Here is a 26276-nt window from a genome sequence, read left to right on the forward strand (position 1 = left end):
ACAAAATTCTCACTCTTTGCAGATGATATGATAGTATATCTAGACAATCCTAAAAATCATCTAAAAAACTACTAGAAACAATTGGCAACTTTAGCAAACTCACAGGATATAAAATAAACCCATATAAATCCTCAGCATTTCTATATATTACTAGGAAGATACAGCAGCAAGAGCTAGAAAGAGAAATCTCATTTAAACTTCAGATAATATAAAATACTTGGGAGTCTACCTGCCAAAGCAAACTCAGAAATATTTTGAAAACAACTATAAAACACTTTTTACACAAATAAAATCAGATTTAAATACCTGGGCAAATATCAACTGCTCATGGAGAGGCTAAGCTAATATAATGAAAATGATAATTCTACCTAAATTAAACTACTTATTTAATGCCTTATCAATCAAACTTCCAAAAAAATTACTTTGATGAGCTAGAAAAAAATGTAACTAAATTCACATGACAAAAAGTCAAGACTATAAAGAGATTTAATGAAAAAAAAGTGCAAAAGAAGGTGGCTCAGCCTTACCAGATCTAAAATTATATTTATAAAGCATCAGTCATGAAAACTGTTTGGTATTGGCTAAGAAATAGAGTGGTGGATCAGTGGAATAGACTAGGTGCAAAAGATTCAGCAGGAAGGAATTACAGTAATCTTCTGTTTGATAATCCCAAATAGCCCAGCTTCTAGGATAAGAACTCTCTCTTTGATAAAAACTGTTGGGAAAATTGGAAGTTAGTATGTCAGAAACTTGGATTAGACCAATATCTCACATCCTATACCAACATAAGATCAAAATGGGTGCAGGATTTAGACATAAAAGACAATACTATAATCAAAGAGAGAACGGAATAGTTTACCTGTCAGATCTATGGAAAGGGAAGCAGTTTATGGCCAAGGAAGAGATGGAGAATATCATTAAAAACAAACTAGATAATTTTGAGTACATTGAGTTAAAAAGCTTTTGCATAAACAAAATCATTGTAACCAAGATCAAAAGAAATGTAGTAAAATGGGAAACGGTTTTTATAACTAGTATTTCTATAACAAAGATCAAAAGAAATGTAGTGAACTGGGAAACAATTTTTACAACTAATGTTTCTGACAAGGACTCATTTCTAAAATATATAGAGAGCTGAGTCAAATTTTTAGAAATAAATCCATTGACAAATGGTCAAAGGATATGCAAAGGCAATTTACAGATGAGGAAATCAAAGCTATCCGTAGTCATGAAAAATTGCTCTAAATCATTACTGATTAGAGAAATGCAAATTAAAGCTCCTCTGAGGTACCACCTCACACCTCTCAGATTGGCTAACAAGACCAGAAAAGACAATGAACAACGTTGGAAGGATGTGGGAAATCTGGGATACTAATGCATTTGTTGGTGGAGCTGTGAACTGATTCAATCTTTCTGGATAGAAATTTGGAATTACGCCCAAAGGGCAATAAAAATGGTATACCCTTTGATCCAGCAATACCAATAATGGGCCTGTATCCTGCAGAGATCATGAAAAAAGGGTAAAAACATCATTTGTACAAAAATATTCATAGCTGCTCTGTCTGTGGTAGTAATGATTGGAAATTGAGTGAATGTCCATGTATATATATATGTATGGTATGGAACAGTACTGTTCCAGGAGGGAATGGGAATTCAGAGAAGCCTGGAAAGACTTGCATGAACTGATGCTGGGTGAGATGAGCAGAACCAGAAGACTATAATGGTACACCATAACAGGAACATGGGGGTGATGATCAACATTAATAGACTTGCTCATTCCATCAGTGCAATAATCAGGGACAATTTTAGGGGATCTGCGATGGAGAATACCAGAGAAAGTACTGTGGAGTTAAAAAAAAGACCAAAGACTGCTACCTTCAGTTTTAAAAAAAAAAATTATTTTATATACTACATAATTTTGCTATCTCCAATATTTTATTTTTCCTAAAAGATATATTTTTTTCTCTGAACACATTCAATTTTGATCAATGTATAGCACGGAAACACTGTAAGGATTATCAGACTGCCTTCTGTGGGAGGGGCAGAAATTGTATAATTAAAAACCTTATAAAAATGATAGGTAGAAATTACTATTGTATATAATTGGAAAACAAATAAAATATTTTTTTTTGTTTTTTGGGTTTTGTTTTGTTTTTGTTTTTTTGCAAGGCAGTGGAGTTAAATGGCTTGCCCAAGGCCACACAGCTAAGTGATGATTAAGTGTCTGAGGCCACATTTGAACTCAGGTACTCCTGACTCCAGGGCCGGTGCTCTATCCACTGCGCCACCTAGCTGCCCCTTAAAATATTTTTTAAAAAAGAATAGAAATCTAGCCTTGGAGTCAGCAAACCCAGATTCTGGTGCTGGTTCTGATATATGCTCCTATATGACTCTGGATAAGTCACTGAACCCCAGTCCCCCAAGAAGCTCTCTGAGCTTCTCTCTGTTGAGCAGTTGCTGACCAGTTTGGGCAGAAAGGGTTTCTTTAGTAGGAGATTCCTACACTAATGGAATTACAGGTCTGTACCTTTAAAAAAAAAACTAGAAAAGTGGAACAGAGCCCATCACTGTGTCTGTACTTGAAGCATTTCTAATTTGGTCAGCTTTGCCAGAGCCTATCCTCCTCTGCCCATCTGCTATCCACTTGGAAAGCCAAGGGTCTCCTCCAAACCATGATGAAGTATTGGTATAGGACTTTAGCAGAAGAACAATAATAGTAGCAACACTAAATTTTTAAAAATTAAAATTGTTCAGAAAAGGGCACAAGAAATTGTAAACAAGAAATTTCTGTTATTTTCCTAAAATAAACATACACTAACAATTGTAAATGAGAGATGTTTACAGTTTAATGTATAATAATCTTATTTTTGTTTATATGTGGAAAAGGATTACTAAATAAAATACATTTAACTACTTTATAGTTATAAATCATCTGAACTGATGGTTCAGTGAAACAATGTTATCTTAAAATCTCTCCGCTGATCTTGCGTCTCCAAATGCCTTTCATACATCTCAAACTAATGTTCAGTAGACAACTGAAACTAAACAATCCAAAACAGAACTCATTATCTTTCCCCCTAACCCTCTTCTTTTCCTTCCTTCCTTGCCTATAACTGTAGAAAGCCCTCCTTGCTGACAGTCAAGGAAACACTATATTCCCAGTCCCTTAGGCTCAGAACCTAGGAATCATGGTTGACTATTATCTACATATTATCTGTCAATCAATAAACATTTATTAAGTATCTACAATGTGAAAGGCCCCGTGCTAAGCACTGGGGATACCAAAGAAGTAAGAGACGGTCCTTTACCCTCAAGGAGCTTAAATTCTGACAGGGTAGACAATATACAAACAAATCTATACAAAAGCAAGCTATATTCAGGATAAATGCTGTTGCTGTCCTTCATTCTTGAAGATGACATCAGGGTGGTAATACCATGACACACACATGAATTGGATTTGAATGAGGGGTGTTGTGCTAAGTCAACAGCCTCACTTTCTCCTTCTGAGTGATTTGGATTCAGTGGGCAGATATGCACAAGGACGACTGGAGATGGCCCTAGATGTGAAGCAATCAGGGTTAAGTGATTTGCCCAAGGTCACACAGCTAGTAAGTGTCAAGTATCTAACAGCAGATATAGCTCAGATCTCCTGACTCCTGGGTCTGTGCTCTATCCAATGTGCTAACTGCCCTTTTATTTATTCAGGATAAATAGGAGATAACTAACAAAGGGAATGCACTGGAACTAACATAGATTAGTAAAGGCTTCCTGTAGAAGCTAAGATTATAGGTGGGATTTAAAGAAAGTCAGTCAGAGGAAGGAGACAGTCAGACAAAACGCTCAGAGATGAGAGATAGGGTGCCTAGTTCATGGAAAAGCTACATCTCTCAAATAAGTTCCCTTCTTTCCTCTGACACTGTCACCATCCTGCTGTGGGCCCTCATGCCTGGATTATTATTATAACAGCTTGCTGAAAGCCTGCCTTAAGATTCTCCCTATCTCAATCTTCCATTCAGTCACTAAAGTTTCTTTCCCCAAAGTTCAATTCTGATGATGTCTGTCTGTCTGGCCCCCCAACCCAAAATAAGTTGAGAGAGGTTCCTCTGTTCCAGAATCAAATACAAAATGCTCTGTTTAGCATTCAAAACCCTTCAATACCTGGGCTCTTCTTGCCTTTCCAGTCTTCTTATACCTTACTCTTTGTCATGTACTCTGATTCACTGACACTGGCCTCCTAGCTGTTCCCCAAATAAGATATTCCATCTTTTGGCTCAAGGCATTTTGCCTGACTAACCCCCAGGCCTGGATTGCTCTCCCTCCCCTCTACTTCATTTACTAATTTCCCTAGCTTCAAGTCTCAAATAAAATCTCACTTTCTACAGAAAGTCTTTCCCATCCCCTCTTAATTCTAGTGCCTTCCCTCTGATAATTATTTCCTATTTATCCTGAATAGAATTTGTTTTGTATATATTTATTTGCAAATAATCTGAGGGCAGGAACTGACTTTTTTGCTTCTTTTTTATATCCTCTAGCACAAAGCACAGAGTCTGTCACATAGCAGGTGCTTTATTTATTGATTCATTGATTATAACTAATTATAAAGAAATGAAGCTACACTGAATATTAGAAATGATTCAAAAATACATACATACAAAAGGGAAGAAGATAAAAGTAGTAAAAAATGGCTCCACAAAGTCCTGGCTTTTAGAGAGGATTCCATTTCATCAGTAATACATCCAAACATCCTTACTTAGAATCACTTCAGGAAGAAGCTTAAATGTCTAATGACTTCACATTCCAAAATCTACCTAAACCTTTTAGGCAACAAATGCTTATCCCTCTCTAACTAAAAATCAATACTCTCATTTCAGTGGGTTATTTAGGGACATATGGACAGAATTAAACAATGTTACTACACATATGCAGCTGTACTCCCGTGAGAAACATATCAAGGAAGTTATAACAGCAGGGGCTAAAGCACTGAGAAAGGGAGCCAAGTAAATAAGCTCTGAAGTCTTCTCTTGGATCAATGAAGAGAATCCATAGCAGCTGCGATACGAACTGATGTTTGCTTTTCAAAGCTGGTGTTACCCTCAATTCTATAATGTGATATCTCTGCTATTTCAGAAAAACTCTGCGTTGCCTAGATTTTACTTAAATATTTAAATGTGCTTTTAAAATATGGCAGTAAGAAATATACAAATACAATCAAACAAATTGCAGAAGCAAGGGGTAAAAACTAAAGTCCCTCAGAAAACTGTCTCTTATACACATCCCTATAATCTATTTCAAATGGAGGAAGGGAATGAGGAGAAACTGTTGATAGAGATTTCTTTCAATTTTGGAAACTTATAAGATGTAAACATGCCAATGTCAGCAGCTACCCTGAATTGAGGCCTTCCCAGAAGCTGAAAACTTACCTCCGTTTTCGAAGGATATGAATCCAGATGGTTCCAGAAAGGAAGAAGAAAAATGCCATGGAAACATAGAGTTTTGGGAGAGGAATTTCCCCAGCTGAGAGGTAACTATCAGGATTCTTCTCTGTGATCTCAATCTGAAAAAACCCAAGATGCAATCCTGATTTATTTGAAAGTGACACTTCCTCCTATCTCTGGAAATTTAGAGCTACACTTAAAGAGGAGTTGAAGGATCAGAAGACTCTCAAGGAAGATTCTAATTCCCTTGTCAATTTCTTCACTGATGTAGTCTGTATTACTTTAGGATACTAGCTAGGAAGAAGCTTTAAATTCCAACCTTTTTCATCATGTGAGTTCAAATAACCCCAGAATTAAGCACAAGTAGGGATATAATCATTATAATATCGTCTTGTATTTTTCACAGTTCACAAAGTTCTTTGACCATCAACCCTGGAATATCCTCTGTAAAATACTCACATCAAGGCTAAAAGACAAGGCATCACTGGTCCGAATTTCACTGACAAAACATTTGTGGAAATAAAGGCTGTAGAGACCTTCCTGGTCACTGGTACTGATATTGAAGAAAAACTAGAAACAGGGAGGAAAAGTTAAGTATATTCAAACTTAACTTTATATGCATGGTCTATTTTTAAAATAGAGCTATAAATATTACAGAAAAAATATAAATATCCTACTTAAATTTAATGACTGTTGGGTAAGAGTATAAACAAATATTCTACATTGTTCCATAATGATTAGAAACTTACAGGTAAAAACAGAGTTCATAAAGTGCCTTCTACATATACATTCTTCTATAGGGTTTTTTTTTTTAGCTTTAATAGTATGCATTTGAAAAGCATAAATTTGCCAGACATATGGCAGTGAATAGAACACCAGCCCTGGGGTCTGGAGGACCTGAGTTCAAATCCTGCCTTAGACACTTAATTGCCTAGCTGTATGACCTTGGAAAAGTCACTTAACCCCAATGCCTTAAATAAATAAAATTTTTAAAAAAAGAGTATTTGGGAATTGAATCTAACAGTGAAAATACAATATGCAACATTATCAATATGTACTGTCATATACTAGCTAAACTGGTAGCAGAATATATTTAAAATCACTCATAATGGTGGGAAAAACAAGAATTCATAAACAAAAATCTCCAGTTCAATAATCTCAAATCATACGAAGCCTCAGTTTCCTAGAGCAATATCCAGATCCAAAGGACTGGCATGGCTGCTCTGGCAGAAAGAATTAAAATGATAGATGTATCTAAGAGAATGTATTTCAGTGGCTGCATTAAACTCCTAAACCAAGTGAAATACAAAGGATCCCTAGGAGGCTGCTAAACTTGTGATACCTACTTTCTTTATCAGGCCAGAGGAAAACAAAGTGTCCTTGTGTAGTTCCCCAAAATCAATAAAACCCAATAACAAAAGAATAATCACTTATACATAAACCATTTAACTTTGTTGTGCCTTATTTCTTCAGTCACAAAATAAGAGGGGTCTCTCCAAGGTCCCTTTCAGCTCTATACTAATGACTTGTGATCCTAGGAAAGAGCATGATAAGATTTGCAAAGATTTTATAAATATTTTCTCATCTAATCCCTCCAACAACCCTGTAAGATAAGTATTCTTATTTATTTTTTGGTGTTCTTTTTCTTGTTTTATTGGCAAAGAAACTGAAGAGGAGTCAGCGATCTACCTGGGATCACACAGCCTGAGGGTGTCCAAGGCAGGATTAGAACTCAAGTCTTTCTAATTCTAAATTCATTATGCTTCTCCATTCATTAAGCTACCAATCTGCTTACAAAATCACGTAATTATAAGGCATTATTAAATTCTTTCATTTCTTTGCACTTGTTTTAAAGTAACATTTGTTGTTCACTTGTGTCTGACTCTTTATGACAAGTATGGTTTGTCTTTTTTAAACAGATACTGGAGTAGTTTCCCATTTCTTCTTCAGTGGATTAAGATAAAGGGAAGTTCTGTGACTAATAAGTATTTGAGGTAAAATTTGAACTTAGATCTTCCTGATTTCAAGTCTATCCACTAAATTACCCAGTTGGCTAAATAACAAACTTCTATAATTTTTTTTATCTGTGACTTTAAAAAACTAGGAAATTCCTTGAATTCCTTTATTGAGCAGTTATAAAGGGTGAGAAATACATTACTTTTTCTTAAGGAATCTACTAAAGAACTCATTAGGAAAAGAGAAGTGATTACAAAAAACCCCCCAATAATTAATATGCATTTAATAGATATGTGTCAGGGCAGCTAGGTGGCGCAGTAGATAGAGCACTGGCCCTGGAGTCAGGAGTACCTGAGTTCAAATCCGGCCTCAGACACTTAATAATTACCTAGCTGTATGGCCTTGGGCAAGCCGCTTAACCCCATCTGCCTTGCAAAAACCTAAAAAAAAAAAATAGATACGTGTCTTGAGGCTATTTCATTTCACCTTTTTCAGGTCTTAGTTTCCTTAACTGTAGTCAGTGGCACAATGGCTAGAATACTAGAATTTAAGATTCAGGAAGATGAGTTCAAATCTAACCCATATGTTCTATCTGTGTGACCCTGGGCATGTTACTTATTTACCTCTGTTTCCTCATGTGTAAAGTGAACTGGAGAAAAATGGCAAACTGCTCCTGTATCTTTACCAAGAAAACCTCAAATGGGATCACTTAGAATGAGACACAACAAAATTCTTTAACTGTAATGAAGGTGTTTTAAAAAAAATAATTTCTAATGTTCTCCAAATTTTCACAATTTATGATACTGTGATTCTTTTATTTTAGAAGTTCAAGTGCTTTAAAAGAAAATCCCTGGGATAGCTTGGGTGTGATGTAGGGCATTGAGTACCTGCCCTAGAGTCAGGCCTTGAGTTCAAATCTGGCCTCAATACTTACTAGCTGTGTGGTAAGTCACTTAATCTTAACTGCCTCCAAAAGAAAAAATTATACTCAGTTGTTTGTGCTGAATTGCTTTCCCTTTCCCTTTCCCTTTAAAAACAGACAAACAACACCAAAAATACCACACAATTTTGTTACTGGGGATAGTTCACTGAGTAGGAAGATACATTCAGAAATAAATATTATGTAACAAATAACTAATAAAAGTTTTGCTGTCCAAGAGATTCTAGAGTAAGCTCTCACAAAACTTTTACAAAATAGAAAGAATTAATTAAAAGAGAACACTTACCTGAAAAGAAACTGCCCCTTTGTTAATATGAACAGGATAAGAGTTCTCATCTGATATCTAAATAACAGAAGAAGTCATTTCAGGCTGTTAGCAGTAAATTGAAAATAATAATGTTAAAATGAAAACAGCTCCTTTCCTTTTTTAGCTCATCTACTCCAAGCCCTCAAAAACTCTCTTTAATTGTTTGAATGTCTTTCCCATAAAGCTCCTAAATGGGATAATCCAATCATTCAGCATTTATTAATTGATTAACTGAACTAAGCCCAAAGGCCTAGGCAAGGCAAGCAAGGCAAAAACAGTCCTTGCTCCTAAGGAGGTAATAAAGAAATGCAAACAAGAGAGAGGCTGGGCAGTACTGTGGACAGAAAGTTTGATTTTAGGACCAAGCCAACCTGGATTTTTGTCCTGTCTAATATATATGGACTGTGTGACAAAGGACAAGCACCTAATCCTCTCAATATATTAGGTAATAATCTAAGATTCTAATTTACAAAGAAGACACCAACCTGCAATGGTAGAGGGAGTTCCCTCATTCAGAGAGAACCCAAGACCAATGAAATGACAAGTCCAGTCTTTCTCCCATATGTAAAAGATACATGCAAAGTAGATGGAAGAGAACTTTGGATGAGAAGATTTTAGTGACTAGAGGGATGGAGCTGGCAGTGAGAAAAAGTCTCTAAGATAAGGTAGTCTTTGAGCTAAGTCTTTTAAAAGGCAGAAAGTAAAGAAGGAGAGCATTCCATGATTGGCATATGGTTAAGTGCCAAGGCACAGATAGAGGAAAAGCAGCACTGAAGGTGGAATACCAAATAAGAGTGTGTGGCAGAATTCACATTTGATTTCCTAAATAAGTCTGATGTTCACTCTGGCAGATGTTTCCCATCTAGCCTAACTACAAGCACATGTAATAGTTGTTCAACTTTGGGGGAATCCATTCTAGAAATGTAAAAACACAGTATGTAGACACTAACAAGGATCCTTCAAAAATCTCAAGGAATGATCATTAAAATTGTGTCTGCACAGTGTAATAGAAAAGTATCGTCCCAAGAGTTGGAAGACTCTAAGTTCCAACCTTACAAATATCATTATTATTATCATTATTAATTATTATAAGTCATTATTATTATAATAACAAAAATAACAACATTTATTTCATGTTTAAGGTTTCCAAAGAATTTGGCCTACATTATCTCATTGGATCCTATTTTACAGATGAAGAAACTAAGGCTGAACAAGGTCTTACCCAGGATCCCAAAGCTAAGAAGGATCTGAGATAAATAGAATCAGAAATCCAAGCCTAGTAGTCTAGCCCAGCTGAGGCTGACCAACATTACTTTTAAAAGTTTTTATTGAGGGTAGCTACGTGGCACAGTGGATAGAGAACTGGCCCTGGAGTCAGGAGTACCTGAGTTCAAATCCGGCCTCAGACACTTAATAATTACCTAGCTGTGTGGCCCTGGGCAAGCCACTTAACCCCATTGCCTTGCAAAAACTAAACTAAACTAAAAAAAAAAAAAGATTTTATTGAAACAATAGACACTATTTTTTAATTTGTCATTTAACTGAGAGCTCTCCAGTAGCTCAGCTTCATTTACTAAAACATTTAATAAACCCTCAGGGGACCACATAAAATCATATTGCATTTTAGACAACCTTGGTATAGCCAACATTCTAAACTGTTCTCTACTCGTCAGCCCTGTGACCCAAGGTAAGTCACTTCCCCAATCTGGATGAGTTCACTCATCTGCAAAATGTTGGATCTGTATTCAATGACCTCTAAAGAACTTTTTAGTTTTAAAATTCTATGCTATATGACTAAATTTGTTCACATAAATATACTAACTGATTAGGCAGGTATCTTACCTTTGAATCCTCTGTACTTCGTGCAGATTTTTCACTTTCTAGAAGCAGAACATTTACAATACAAGACTCAGTACAGCTGTATCATTATTTCATAAGACATCTCTTGTCTAGTGTCAAGTAATTAAAAACATGTTAATGTCATTAAATGTTTTGTGATTTCTTTCTCAAGTCCTGTACCAATAGTTCTTAAGTCATAGTAATGGCATATCAGGACTTCAAAAATTATGGAAATTATTTCATAAAAGTTACTAACAAGTTAAAGTCATCATCATTATCCTCAACAACTATTACATACTTAGTGCATCTGGGATTAAGACACTATATGTTAAAAAATATTAAAAGTCTTTTCAATGTAATTATATCTTTAATAACTCAATTATACATTCAAGTAATTCAATATAGATATATTGGTACAGATGAACAGAAATAAGAAGAAAAAACCAAGGTAATTATACATGCAAACTGACTGAAAATATTTACAAAATTACTTCTCCCCTTCTTCCACCCCTTCCTGCAAGAATCAAGTTTCTATATACTTAGAATTAAGACTTCAAGGAGAAAAAAGGATGTTATAGTCTTGGAAGGAAGACAGGGAGAAAAGACATCACACATAGGGAATGATATATGAACATATGATGTGAATGGGAAGCTGTACTCATATTAGAAACACTTTTGAACAATATATTCAAGATATTGGAAGCTGAATATAAAAGATTACCTGGCCCTTTAAGAGTTTGACTTTTTACTGAGGGACTTTTAAGGCTTAGTTCCAGATTCTCACCAAGGATTTTCTCATTCTTGCCAAAGACGATTTTTGGTAAGTTGCTGCCAGCTTCTGGTGGAGACTTTATTTTGACACTAGTTTAAAAAATAATAACAACAAAACCCCCAGAAGTTTATAACTTCAATCCCAAAATGTAACATTTTAAGGTTTATAATTTCTCCCTACAAATGTGTTATATGTTGAAAGTTAGCTGAAATTCATTATTTCAGCTCTACTTCTTGGCATGATATGATTTCCCGTTTCCCTCCCTATTCCTGTATCAGCATTCATTTCAGAGAAAATTGTTCCCTGCTTCTTTTTGATGTTTTTTTTTCATTTTCATTCTCCTTAACTTGACCCTAACCAGGTCATAATCCACCCAAACCCACACCGCTCCCACTGTGCTCTCTTCCTATTCCATTGCAAACAAACATTTCTTAAGTTGGGCCCCTTCATCTCTCATATTCCTTCCATCTACTAGTCCTTACCAAAACTTTGCTCCCTTCTAATGACAATGCATCCCTAGCATCCCTGGCATAATGGGACTTATTGAGATTGGTTAACATAAATTTGTTCTCTACTGACTAGATCAGCAAGATAGTTCTTTTATTCCTCTATAATTGACTCCCTATCTCACTCTACACAGAAGCTATTCCAAATGTTCTATTTCCCCCTGAAGCTCTAAACCTTCTCCTCCCTCCCCTGCACATCTGAGAACTTTGCCTCTTAGTTTGCTAAAAATTAGGCTATCCTAAATGAGCTCTCTCCTCCCTTCTTCATATAAACCCCCCTGACATTATTTCCCATTCTTCTTTTTTACCAGTCTGACAGAAAGGTAGACCTTTTCCTTGTCAAGACCCAGTCTTCTACATGTATATTTTATCCCATCCCCTTCCATCTCCTCTGGCAGACTGCATCCTCAGTCATTTCTCACCTCAAATCTTTAGCCTCTCCCTATCGACTGTTCCCTTCTATACTGCCTTCAAACACTTCAAAGTCCTCCTGATTCTTAAAAACCTTAACTATATCCCATAATCTCCTCAAGATATTCTCTATCTTTTCTCCCTTTCTCATCCAAAATCCTTGAAAAAGTTGTTTTCAGTCACCAAGTACTCTCACTCCTTCCTCAACCTCTTTCAATCTATCTTCAGATCTCATCATTCAATTGAAACTGATCTCTCCAAAATTCAAGTGATTTCTTGGTTGCCAAATCTGAGTTTTATTCTTTCTTGATTATCTCCTGCATTTGACAGTGGTGACAACACTGTCTCTTAGATTCTCTGCTCTCCCGGTTACTACACTACTCTCTCCTGGTTCATCTCTCACCTGTCTGATTGCTCCTTCTTTGTTTCCTTTGCTGATTTATCATCTACATCATAACACCCCCAAACTGTAAGTGTATCCCAAAGTTCTGTCCTGGGTTCACTTCATTCCATCATTATACTCTTTCTGGGTAATTTGGTCCCACAGTTTTAGTATCATCTTTATGGAGATGGCTCACAGATCTTTATATCTAGGCCCAGCCTGCATCACCAAGTACCTACTGGACATTTCAAACAAGATGTCCCGGAGACATCTAAAACTCAACATACCTAAAACCAAACTAGTCATCTTTTCCCCCTTAATTTTCCCTTTTTTTCTAAATTTCCCTATTACTATTGAAGGCACCACAATCCTTTCAGTATCTCAGGTTCAAAAGTGAGACGTTATTTTTGTCTCATATCTGTTCCCTTCATTCTACCTACATGGGTATCTCCTCAGTTTAGGCCCTCATTAAGGGTAATAGCCTCCAAATTAGTTTCTTTACCTTGAATATCTCACCACTCTAGTTCTACAAATTGCCTTTAAAGTAATATTCCTTTAGCATAGATCTAACCATGTGACTTCCCTACTCAATCAACTCCAGTGGCTGCCTATTGCTTCCAGGATCAAAAAGAAATTCCACTATTCAGTATATATATCCCGTCACAACTTGCCCCCACTGAACTCCACTCACTGGACATTACTCTCCCATTTATGTTTTTTTTTATTGTTCTGTTTTGATTTTTAGGTTTTTGCAAGGCAAATGGGGTTAAGTGGCTTGCCCAAGGCCAAACAGCTAGGTGTCTGAGACCAGTTTTGAACCCAGGTACTCCTGACTCCACGGCCGGTGCTTTATCCACTGCGCCACCTAGCCGCCCATCCATTTATAAGTTTCAATCCAAACAGACTAGTCTTTTCTCTCTTCCTCATTCATGATGATTCCTCTTCTGTCTCCATGACATTGAACTTGTTATCGATTCTTGGGACTGTCTCTCTCTTTCTTTAAAATTCAGCTCAAACAGCATCTTTTGCAAAATCCTTCTGGGTGCTAGCACCTTGTAATTAACTACTTTTATACCCACATACAAACACACATTTATTTATATATATACAGATTATCTATATATGCTGATATACATACATATATACACATACACATATATACATATATACATGCTAGACTTTATATTTATTCTGGATATCTTTTATTTGCATTTATTATATTCTCTATTAGAATTTAAGTTCATTTGGAGTAGGGATGGTTTCATTCTTTGTACACTTTGGACAGTGACCGACACATAGCAATGACTGACTGATAACACATCAAATTCAACAAAAATATTAAATGCTATATGCAGGGGTTTGAACTAGTCACCAGGGATTAAAAATAAAAACAAACCAGTTCCTGCCCTCCAAGAACTCACATTCTAATTATACCAGATCTAAGATTAAGGGGATGAGGCTCTTAACGATACTAAAAACTACTGAGGGGGGCAGCTAGGTGGCGCAGTGGATAGAGAACCGGCCCTGGAGTCAGGAGTACCTGAGTTCAAATCCAGCCTCAGACACTAACCTAGCTGTGTGGCCTTAGGCAAGCCACTTAACCCCATGTGCCTTGCAAAAAACTAAAAACAAAACAAAAAAAAAACTACTGAGAAGATTTAAGAGACTACTACAGAAACAATCAATTTGAATGATAATATAAATTGGTATAAGCAGTAGGTACCTTCGATTCTTTTTGTAGAAAGGAGATTTTTTTTTATTTTGAAACCTTGAGAGAAGGCAGAATGTTACTGGTAAAAATCCTGAGCAGTGACTTTGTCAAGTACCATTCTTGGTAGGAATGCCTTTAACTTTTTCATACCTTTAACTGTGACTAGGTTGGAGTGACTATATTAAATTTGACATGGATGAAGAAATGTCCACTTGTTCATTTAATTTGTGGAAAGCAACAAACATTTTTTATTATAATGAGCATCTCAGATCTAAGTCAGGAAAGAACTGAAGGAATTTTCATGAGAATTACTTACAGATGACTTGAGAAGTCTAGAATCAGGAGTGTAACAGAAACAGACTGCATTTTGTTAAAGATACAGTAATCCATATCTTCATCCTGAGAAGGGAATATCCAAATACACAGAATCTTAATACTAGAAAATAGTTTAAAAAAGAAAAAAGAAGAAAGTTTCCAAAATGCAAATAGTAGCACAATCTTAGGTTCGAAGACTGAATATCATCACAATGGTGTTCAGGTCTATTATCAAGTAAAAGCAATCAATTACTCTCAGTAACATGAATCAACATAATAGCTCTCGTTCATTAATTTTATTACAATAATGAAGAAAAACTACACAAGATCAGATGAACTCTGCATTTACCAGGTAAGAGGAGAATCCATCATTCTTTGTTCGGTCCAAGCTGAAACCAATCTAAAAGGAAGGAAACAGATAAAATAGAAGTAAACATGATGTTCTGTTGTCCACACCCTTTCCTCAAAAGGCAAAACATAATTTTCTGGATTTGTATTCCCTTCTCTATGTCTTCACATGTAGAATTTTCTTAGTATTCAGTTCGTAAGAAAGAAGATTCTTCTGCATGTAAAATCTTGAGTTTGTGAACTACACAAGAATTAATAATCAAATATTAAAGATAAATGCTTTCTAAATCTAATAAGGCAACATTGTTTTCATCAACCTTAAATTCTCCCAAGTTCTTCATCAGTGTAATTTAAATGCAAACCTCTTAAAACCAGAGCAAAATACACCTACCGTTGCAGTGGCATCTTCATTTCCCTTAACTGAGAGGCTACTGACATTGACCACCATGAACCCATCTTTGAAGAATCCAAAGGTATTGAGATGAACCTTATGTCTCACATCATCCTGAAATGCATTTACAGTGACAGATTTAGTCAAAAGCTATCTTACAATCTATTCAATTACCTAATGTATTCATCATTTCCTCCATTCCTCCAATATTCCTATCATATGCAACAATATGTATTATCATGCTACTTCTTTCTTCCTTAGGAATTATTAAGTTAATGATATTTAGAGGATGACTTCATTCAAGAAAATCCTTAATTTATTGTCTAAAGAAAATTAGAAATTTTATCAGCAATTATTTCATTTCTGAATAGGGGGAAAAAAATCACAATTACAAAAAAGTGATAAATAGAGATAGCTAGGTGGTACAGTACCAACACCTTGAGTTCAAATCCAACCTCAGACACTTAATGATTACCTACCTTGGGCAAGTCACTTTAACTCCACTGCCTTGCAACAACCCCCCCAGAAAAGTCATAAATATAAAAATGCTAAAAAATAATAGTACAGATAAGGGTTTAATGGTTTTGCTCACTCTTTAACAATAAATTACCAATGGAAGCATAGTATTAGGAGCAAGGGCTGCTGCTAAGCAAAATTTTGAATACAGTCTTCCTGGTCTTCCTAAATCAAGCCATACAGTGTAGTGTTCAATAATAAGAGCAAACTCACCTAGAACTCTAAAATGATGTCTTAAAAATTTCAATGGGAAGGGTTGTGGGAAATCAGGGACACTTACACTGTTGGTGGAGCTGTGAACTCATCCAACCCTTCTGGAGAGCTATTTGGAACTATGCCCAAAGGGCAACAAAAATGTGCATACCCTTTGACCCAGCAATACCACTACTGGGTCTATACCCTGAAGAGATGATGAAAAAGGGTAAAAAAAATTATTTGTACAAAAATATTTATAGCAGGGGCAGCTAGGTGGCATAGTAGATAAAGCACCAGCCCTGGAGTCAGGAGTACCTGGGTTCAAATCCGGTCTCAGACACTTAATAATTACCTGTGTGGCCTTGGGCAAGCCACTTAACCCCGTTTGCCTTGCAAAAAAAAAAAACTTAAAAAAATATTTATAGCAGTCCTGTTTGTGGTGGCAAAGAATTGGAAGTCAAGTAAATGTCATTCAATTGGGGAATGGCTTAGCAAACTGTGGTATATGTATGTCATGGAACACTATTGTTCTATTAGAAACCAGGAGGGACGGGATTTCAGGGAAGCCTGGAGGGATTTGCATGAACTGATGCTGAGTGAGATGAGCAGAACCAGAAAAACACTGTACACCCTAACAGCAACATGGGAGTGATGTTCAACCTTGAAGGACTCACTCATTCCATCAGTGCAACAATCGGGAACAATTTTGGGCTGTCTGCAATGGAGACTGCCATCTGTATCCAGATAAGGAACTGTGGAGTTTGAAAAAAGTTCAAGGACTATTCCCTTTAATTTAGAAAAAAACAGATCTTATTGTCTGATCTTGTGGTCTCTTCTTTAAGGATATGATTTCTCTCTCATCACACCCAATTTGGATCAAGGTACAACATGGAAACAAAGTAGATTGACAGATTGCTTTCGGTGGGGTGGGGAGGGAAATAAGATTGTGGGGGGATTGTAAAACTCAAATAATATCTTTAATAAAAATAAATTTAAAAAAAATCTCAACATAATGATCTTACTATCAAATGAGGTGATTATATTTTAAGACAAATATAGATATTATTATGAAAGCTTTAAAGAGCCAAAACTCTAAGTGCTTAGTATTTTCCAAGTGATGTTTAACACTAATTGAAATCATTATCAGTTTTTAAAGTGTTTGACTGGTGTAGGTCCCTTTTTGAAGCAATTCCAATTTGCTGGGGTTTTTTTGTTTGTTTTTTTAGTTTTTTTGCCAGGCAAATGGGGTTAAGTGGCTTGCCCAAGGCCACACAGCTAGGTAATTATTAAGTATCTGAGACCGGATTTGAACCCAGGTACTCTTGACTCCAAGGCTGGTGCTTTATCCACTACACCACCTAGCCGCCCCCCTGCTGTTGTTTTTTAAAACAAGAATCAGTTTTCATCCTTAATAAACAATTAATTGATAAGCAATTATTAAGCACCTACTATCTCCCTGTCATTAATGGGAGTTGCTGATGATATTGTAATACAGGTGAGAGGTGATAATCCCCTAAACCTAAACCAGGGTGTTGGCTGGGTGAAGGTGGCAAAGGCAGAAAATATTATACAGGTAGAACTGACAAAACTTGGCAATTAATTAGTTTTGTAAGGTTAGGGAAAATGAGTAATGGACTTCTTTGAGGTTTCAAAGGGTACCAAGAATGGTGGTACCCTTGACAGAAATAGGTAAATTCAGAAGCAGGAGTAGACCCTACACTGTTAGTGTCCAAATGTGATTCCTCTACTATCCTTGATATTAACTTTGATATTAAAAGGTTATACAAAAAAAATCTTTGCAGATATTTTCCAATTTTCTTTCTTTTGTCTTCTTTCTATTTTTAAATATAAATTCATGAAATGACTATTTACTTGGATCTCTTACTAAGTTTTCTTTAAACTGGTTTTGCCCTCCACTGCTTCACATTTGAATATAACAGTAAAGAGGGTTGGTGATTCATTTGTTTTCCTAAGCACTCTGTAGTATTCCTAACAAATCTAAAGGAATCTTTAGTGTTAGCTCCAAACTATAAATGAAAAGTTATAAAACATAATCATAAGGGCAGCTTCACATGACTTATATAAATTAAGATCTGAGGTTGAGCAGAGAGAGCACTGGCCTTGGAGTCAGGAGACCTCCTGACATTTGCCATTTACTAGTCATGTGGCCTTGGGCAAGTTCCTTGATCCTGATTACTTCACTTCCAGGGCCATCTCCTGTCATCCTCATTCATATCTGGCCATTGGACCCAGATGATTCTAGAGGAGACAATAAGGCTGGTAACTTAGCATAACAACCCTCATTTAAATCCAATTCATGTGCTTGTCATGGCTCCACCTCCCTGTTGTCATGGTCTTCTTTGAGAAGGACAGAAAAAAAATTAAGATTTGAAGTTTCTATCACCTTTTTTTTAGGCTATTGACCTTCCGCTGCCAGTTCAATGAACTTTCAAACAGTTAAAGGCATGTCAGCTACAGGTAGATACTCTTTCTACCCCAGTCCACAAGTACTGCATTATACTTAAGAAAGGATCTGGAAACTGAGGTGGAGAAAGAAAGAGTTCTTTGCTATCCAAACTTGTACCTTACTTGGCTCCCTTTCTTTTCCAGAAGGGGCACAGCAATGGCTAAGGGAAAGAGTCAAATACTGTCTTGCAAGTGCATAGTTCTATCTCATTCCACTAATGACAGGGTGAAAGAGAAAGAAGAGTTATCAACAGAGAATGCATATTTAAGATTGAGGAATTTGGAATGAAATTTAGGGGCTAGTAAACAAGTTTCACTGCCATTTTTGTTTAAAGATAATATAATTATGATGTCTGTGAATTTTAACAACTAAATTCAACAGACATTTATTAAATACCTACATGATGTGCAAGACATTGTTTTAAGTGCATGCTGGAATTCCAGAAAGGTCCTTTAGTTTCTACTGCTTTTTCTAAAGATTATAGTAGAAAATTTTACAAGGCCCAGCTCAAAAGCATCATAGTTTGGTGGAAATAGTATTGAATGTTTTTTTAGAAAACCTAAGGTGGGGGCGGCTAGGTGCTGCAGTGGATAGAGCACCAGCCCTGAAGTCAGGACTACCTGAGTTCAAATGCAACTTCAGACACTTAATAATTATAGCTGAGTGGCCTTGGGCAAGTCACTTAGCCCCATTGCCTTGCAAAAAAAAAACCTTAAAAAAAAAACTAAGATGAAATCCCGGCTCAGTTATTTACTGTGTAACCTTGAGCCAGTCATTCCCCTCTTTTAAATCTCATGACCTGTTACAAAATGAGGGAGCTAGATTTGGGGCCTTCTAAAAGCTATACCAGTTTTACCAGCCCATGAATAAAAATTCAGTGATTAACTAATTCCCAATACTTATATATTACACAACTCATTAAAATGTACAGACCTCCTAGCTGTGTGAACTTGGGCAAGTCACTTAACCCCACTGCCTTACAAAAACCAAAAAAAAAAAAACCCAAAAAAGTACAGACCAAATAGTGAAATTTCTCTATCATATGGAATAAATTAGGCAGAATTATATATTATATATTTTTCTCAACATTTTCTTGAACAAGAAGGTTTAAAAATTTGTTTCTTAGTTCTTAAGGCAAATTTGTGTATTTAAAATCAAAGGAAAATATTTACACCTGGTTTTTCTGGAACTACTATAATCCCAAATGTATTAAGCCAAACTAAAAAAAAAAATTTTTTTTGAAAACATCTAATGGATACAAATTCTTCCTGATGTATCTGAGTGGCTAATTTGGGGGAAAGTGGTCACTGATGGTAGTAATGAAGTTTATGTTTTACCTCATATATCTTAATACACTATGCTTAAGAATCATCTTATTTTCTATAAATGGCTGTTAAACTAAAATTCTGTAAACATCATAAAGTTCATCAAGGAAGTAGATTCAATAAACAAAATAAAAAGTTCTTAGAAAGATAGCCTCTATTTTCAGGGTTTAATTACTGTGATGTAATCTACAGCTACATATCAGATTTTTCAGTGTCTGAAAAGCTGATTTATGTTATCTTTAATTTCATTTAATGTCTTATCAGTGATCTTAAAAAATGCATATATTGATTTATAAATTCTATTACACATCAGTTTATTTAAAATTTATGGTTTATGAAAGCAATTAGAAAATCAAAGATATAGAATTGCAAAAAAGTATCTATAAGCTATTTTCTCCTACAAACTGACTGCACAGAGATAATTGAAAGAGGGAAGAACAATGGCTAGTTCAAATAATCAGACTCACAATCAAAAACTTTTAACTCTTAGTTTAGACCCAAAAGGTGGCAAAGTGAATAGAGTGCTGGGCCCCGAGTCAAGAAGACTTATCTTTTGGAGTGCAAATCTGGCCTCTGGCACTTACTAGCTATGTGAACCTAAGCAAGTCACTTCATCTTGTTAGACTCAGATTCTCAGGGGTGGCTAGGTGGCACAGTGGATAAAGCACCGGCCCTGGAGTCAGGAGTACCTGGGTTCAAATCTGGTCTAAGACGCTTAATAATTACCTAGCTGTGTGGCCTTGGGCAAGCCACTTAACCCCATTTGCCTTGCAAAAAAAAATTAATAAGAGACTTAGATTCTCATCTGTAAAATGAGCTGAAGAAAGGAAATGGCAAATCACTCTAGTATCTTTCCCAAGAAAACCCCAAATAGGGTCATTAAGAATCAGACACAAGTGAAAAAGGACTGAACATGCTTTCTATCTTCTGACAAAGATGATGGGCTAGAGGTACAAAATGAGATAGTTTCAGACAGGTTCAATGTGCGGCTATGTTTTCTTTGGCTGTGCTTATTTATTGCAAGGGGAGGCATTTTTATATGTAATTGATTTCTTGATTCATAACTTTTTTTAAAGAAAGATTTTATTTATTTTGAATTATACAATTTTCCCCCTATTCTTACTTCTCTCTCCCCATCCCCCACAGAAGGCAGTCTGTTAGTCTTTACATTGTTTCCATGGTATACATTGATCTCAGCTGAATGTGATGAGAGAGAAATCATTTGATTCATAATTTAAAAAGTCAAGAGTATATAATACATTCTGGAAGTTTTCAGGCAAAAATGGTTCAAATAAAATAGCCTGGTCACTTTACAAGATTATATTCAGTTTTCTAGAAAACTCAGATACAGGGGTGGCTAGGTGGCACAGTGGATAGGGCACCAGCCTGGAGTCAGGAGTTCAAATTTGACCTCAGACACTTAATAAATACCTAGCTGTATGGCCTTGGGCAAGCCACTTAACTCCTTTTGCCTTGAAAAAAAAACCTTAAAAAAAAAAGAAAAAGAAAACTCAGATAACATAGAAATTCTCAGTATATGACAAAGTATTGAAACATTAACAATGTACAATGTAAAGAATCTTTAATGAAGACCAGTCATAAAAATGGTGAAATACTATTCACTGGCCAATCCATACATGGTTAATGGAAAAACTGAGGAACAGAAAGAAATACTGGGAACAGCAGAAAAGAATACTACTAGCTAAGGTTCTCACAAAGCCTGAGATCAGGGCCCTTTTCCAGCTTGCTAGGAATCCTGGCAAACCTCAAGAAAGGGGCTGGGACAGTAACAAATGATTTGGAGATCAACCAAGTTAGGTCTCAGGTTTTACCAGTAGATCCTGATCTTCTGGTTAGGTCTCAAAGAGATATTAAATTGAACTGAATTAAGAGCTACTGTCCTAAGAATGAAGAAACTGGAGGAGGATGGGGATCTGGATGGGGAAAGGTCTCTGAGGCAGAGTCTTGCTAATCTTTAAATATTTGATGGTTTATCATGTGGACAAGAGATTAGATTCACTTTGCTTTATCTGAGAGGCCAGAGGAAGGGCCAATGCTGAAAGCAAAACAAGCATATTTTGGTTCCATTTAAGGGAGAACTGAGAATCAGTACTAGCAATAAGTGGTAAATGCAGACCTCAGAGTCAGGAAGAAAAGGGTTCCACATACACACTGGCTGTGTAAGCCTGGGAAATTCACTTAACCTCACATAGAGATCAAACAATTACAACAGAAGAATAGTTTCAGATTAGTCTAGACAAGAATTTTCTATGTTAATGACAGGCCTGGACAAACAGGAAAGATCTTCCCCAACAACTAATGCTAACCAAGATTGAAATGGGTAGTGAGTTCTTAATCTTTGGAAATCTTTAAGCAGAAGTTGGCTATCAGGAATATTAGGAAAGAGACTAAAGAAAAGGCTGAGAAGGGAACAGAACCAAGAGAACATTGTACACATTAACAGCAACATTGTGAGTTGATCAAGTTTGATGGATGCAGCTTCTCTCAGGAGTTCATAGTCATATTCAGATGAATAAAAACACAAACCAAAACAACAACAAAAACTACAGAATCTGAATGAGTACAATGTTCACTATTTTAAAATGCCTTATGTTTTTCCTTCCTATCCTATGGTTTTCTTTCTTTTCCCTTAGTACTAATTTCTCATTCAGAAAATGACTAATCTGTAAGCATGTTAAACACAAATAAATCTGTACAATATTCACCAGACTGTTCACCACTGAGGGGAAGGGGGTGGGAAGGGAGGGTGGAAGGAAATTACATAGTTTATAAATATCCTTATGCATGTGGATTTTTTTATAACATGTAATTGGAAAAATAAAAAATCCATTCAAATATTTCAAAAATATCAATTCAAAACATAAATAGGTTATTTTTAAAAACCCACAAATTTCTAAACATGTTCTCTAAATAAGATAATTATAATTGTAAATATACAATATAGCTTTCTTGATTGCCTAACTCAGAAATATTGTCATTAAAAATTAGCCATTTTGCTGCTATCTGAATTAAAGTGTTTTTGCATATAACTGTAGAGCTCCTGGCATTGCAGTTATTCTACTCAACAAATTAAAGAAAAAATAAAGGATATTCTGTAGTACAAAACTATTTCTTGGCAGCAAATTTTCTTTGTTATTTTAAAAATGAAAACCACTAGGAAATAACAAATATTAAAATTCAAAATCAGAGACAAAAGTAGAGAGAGAAGTTAATAAAAACAAATGAAAGGAAGGGAACTGTTTTGTTCTTTTTTTAAAAAAGGAGCTTAATCAAGTAGCTATTTCCTTGTTTATTGCACCCCAGATTTCTCTAAGAAAATTTGTGATAGGGGCAGCTAGGTGGCGCAGTGGTTAGAGCACCTGCCCTGGAGTCAGGAGTACCTGAGTTCAAATCCAGCCTCAGACACTAATTACCTAGCTGTGTGGCCTTGAGCAAGCCACTTAACCCCATTGCCTTGCAAAAACCTAAAAAAAAAAGTATGTGATCAAAATAGCATAAAAGTTTGTTAAAATTCCAGAACACTCTACCTAAAGCATTGATTCTAAGAATGAGAAAGAACCTCAGAGGACATATAGTAAGACAATAGGCACTCAATATTTATTTGCTGATGGGTAAAATAAAAAAAGCAAAATGCTGAAAAAAGTTTGTAGACAAATAAATCATTTTCAGTGACCTAAAAATTAATGACACTTTCTAGATAAAATGTGGCCTGAAGAGGATGGTGGTAAATGGATCAATTTCACATACAGCATATCCCAAAAAAGTCTTATGCTAGTTTTAAGATATTAAAGCTGTAGAAAAGTTAGTATTTTCGTTATCACAATAAAGGATAGATAGCTTAAGGCTAAGTAATCTATATGTTGGTATCTATATTACCCAAATCTAGAAAATTTTAAAAAACCTTTTGCTCTCTGGATAAATGCAATATTTAAAAATAATCCAAAAACAATCACCCCAAACAACCTAAACCAATGTTTTAATGACAATAAAATAAAAGGAATTATTCAGAAGTTTTCAAGGGGTATACTTACAATTAAAACTCCATTTAAAAATTACATTAAGAGATGGTACAGGGAAAAACATCCTATTAATCCCTTCAAAATATGTTCATTTAGAATCAGTTTTGTAAAACTAAAACTTCTTGAAGGAGTGACTGAGCATAAATGCTCAGAATAAGCAAACAATCTCTTTTTGGTCCTTTCTCAACCACCTTGTATATGCTGAGACTAGGTGTTTGAAGAAATACTGACAAGTTCTCTGAAAAAGGGATCAAAGAGATCATACATTCCAACCTTTACCAATATATAAAATCTTTTTATTATAATTTTTAAAAATTTTATTATTAAACTTTATTTTATATTTTTTATTATACCTTTATTATACTTCCAACAACTTCTACTTGAAGACCTCAAATAACAGGAAACTCATGGTTTATCAGTATTAAATGTTCATTACCAGAATGTAAGTAATTCTTTTTCTTAACTGGTCTCAAAATTAGCACTGATCTAAGTATTAAACAAAATTGGAGGACAACTAGATGGCATAGCGGATAAAGCATAGGTCCTGTAGTCACAAATAGGCCAAATCCAGACCCAGACACTGAATAATTAGCTAGCTATATGACCTTGGGCAAGTCACTTAACCCATTGCCTTAAAAATAAAAAAATTTTAAAAAACCACAAAATTAGACTACTCTAATTCAATAAAAAATAAACCACACCATGAAAATTAACATTTGGGGGGGGGGGGGGGGCGGCTAGGTGGCCCAGTGGATAAGAGCACTGGCCTTGGAGTCAGGAGTACGTGAGTTCAAATCCAGCCTCAGACACTTGGCCTTGGGCAAGCCACTTAGCCCTATTGCCTTGAAAAATCTAAAAAAAAAAATTAACATTTGAAAACAAAATTCATAAAAAATTCACAAAAATTTTATTACTCAATGATAATTAGAATGCAAGGTTTTGATTAAAAATCTATGTACGTGGGAGTGATGTTCAACCTGAAGGACTCACTCATTCCATCAGTGCAACAATCCAGAACAATTTTGGGCTGTCTGCAAAGGAGAGTGCCAGCTGTATCCAGATAAAGAGCTGTGGAGTTTGAACAAAGTTCAAGGATAATTCCCTCTAATTTTGAAAAAAAAAACAGATATCTTATTGTTACCTTGTTACCTCTTAGATTTCTTGTCTCTTCCTTAAGGATATGATTCCTCTCTCATCACATTCATTTTACATCAATGTACAACATGGAAACAAAAAAAAAATCTATGTACAGGGGCAGCTAGGTGCCACAGTGGATAGAGCACCCGTCCTGTAGTTCAGGAGGACCCGAGTTCAAATCCGATCTCAGACATTTAATAATTACTTAGATGTGTGGCCTTGGGCAAGCCACTTAACCCCATTGCCTTGCAAAAAACCTAAAAACTAAAACAAAGACAAAAACAAAATCTATATATATATATATATATGTAAAAATATGTATTTAGATAATTTCTTGAACTCTATATCACAATACTGAGGTTGACAGGCTACAATGTTGGGAAGAATATAAGATGAAATTTAATAATAGGAAAGTTCTTACAAAAGACAAAATAAAATAACCCTTGGTTAATTAAAAACATTAAAAAGAACCTAGGAGGGAGCAGCTAGGTGACAAAGTGCATAGAGCACCAGCCCTGGAGTCAGGAGGACCTGAGTTCAAATCCAACTTCAGACACTTAATAATTGCCTAATTGTGTGACCTTGGACAAGTCACTTAATCCCATTGCCTAAATTAAAATTTAAAAAAAGAACCTAGGAGACCATCAAATTCAGTACCCTTACTTTACATACTGACAAGATTTGAAGTAATTTGGTCAAAGTCACAAAGGAAATAAAAGGCAGAGTTGAGATTCAAATGTAGGACCTCTGAAGTCTCTAAGCTCAACATTCTTTCTAATAGACTAAGAGCCTTTCCTAAAGGGAAACAATTCACTTATTTGATAGCATGCATCTTTTTCCTTCCATGTTCAAAAGGAGTTTGCTAGGTGTTCTCCAGTGGAGAACATGATTTAAAAGGTGATTTGAAGTCCTCTGGCAGTCAGGTTCCTGTGGTGTGGTTAAGAAAAAAAGCTCCTGGCTTGAAGTCACAAGAAATGTGAGAAAGTTACAACCCGTTTTCTAGTGGGTAAATTGGAAACATTTGCACAAAAAAGCTTAACCTGAGGTGTAAGGAAGTACTTTGTAAACCTTAAAACATTATAGAAATATGAGCTACTCTTATTTAAATTCTCCTTTCCAGTCTGCAGGAAAGGGCAGAGCATGGGATTTTAAATCAAAGGGCCTAGATTCAAATTTCAGCTCTGCTACTTAGTATTTGTGTGAGGCTTAGGAAAGACACAAACTTTCTTAGCTTCAGAGTCCCAGGTGAGGCAGTGTACTAGATTATTTCTAAGATGATCCAT

General features: G+C 35.6%; 1 protein-coding gene across 7 annotated transcripts in view; it reads right to left on the reverse strand.

Moving 5' to 3' along the window:
• Window positions 1-26276, reverse strand: part of GPR107 (G protein-coupled receptor 107) — a 147378-nt gene that overhangs the window by 115287 nt on the left and 5815 nt on the right. For all 7 annotated transcript variants that reach the window (XM_074210951.1, XM_074210953.1, XM_074210949.1 and 4 more), the window contains exons 2-9: window positions 15314-15427; window positions 14924-14974; window positions 14576-14658; window positions 11199-11338; window positions 10481-10518; window positions 8618-8674; window positions 5895-6005; window positions 5421-5554 (exon numbers count right to left, since the gene is read on the reverse strand). In XM_074210951.1, coding sequence (XP_074067052.1) covers window positions 5421-5554; window positions 5895-6005; window positions 8618-8674; window positions 10481-10518; window positions 11199-11338; window positions 14576-14658; window positions 14924-14974; window positions 15314-15427 — 728 coding nt within the window. The remainder of the gene's footprint in view (window positions 1-5420; window positions 5555-5894; window positions 6006-8617; window positions 8675-10480; window positions 10519-11198; window positions 11339-14575; window positions 14659-14923; window positions 14975-15313; window positions 15428-26276) is intronic.

The sequence above is a fragment of the Macrotis lagotis genome, chromosome 1 (assembly GCF_037893015.1).
Source record: "Macrotis lagotis isolate mMagLag1 chromosome 1, bilby.v1.9.chrom.fasta, whole genome shotgun sequence".
Lineage (NCBI taxonomy): Eukaryota > Metazoa > Chordata > Mammalia > Peramelemorphia > Peramelidae > Macrotis > Macrotis lagotis.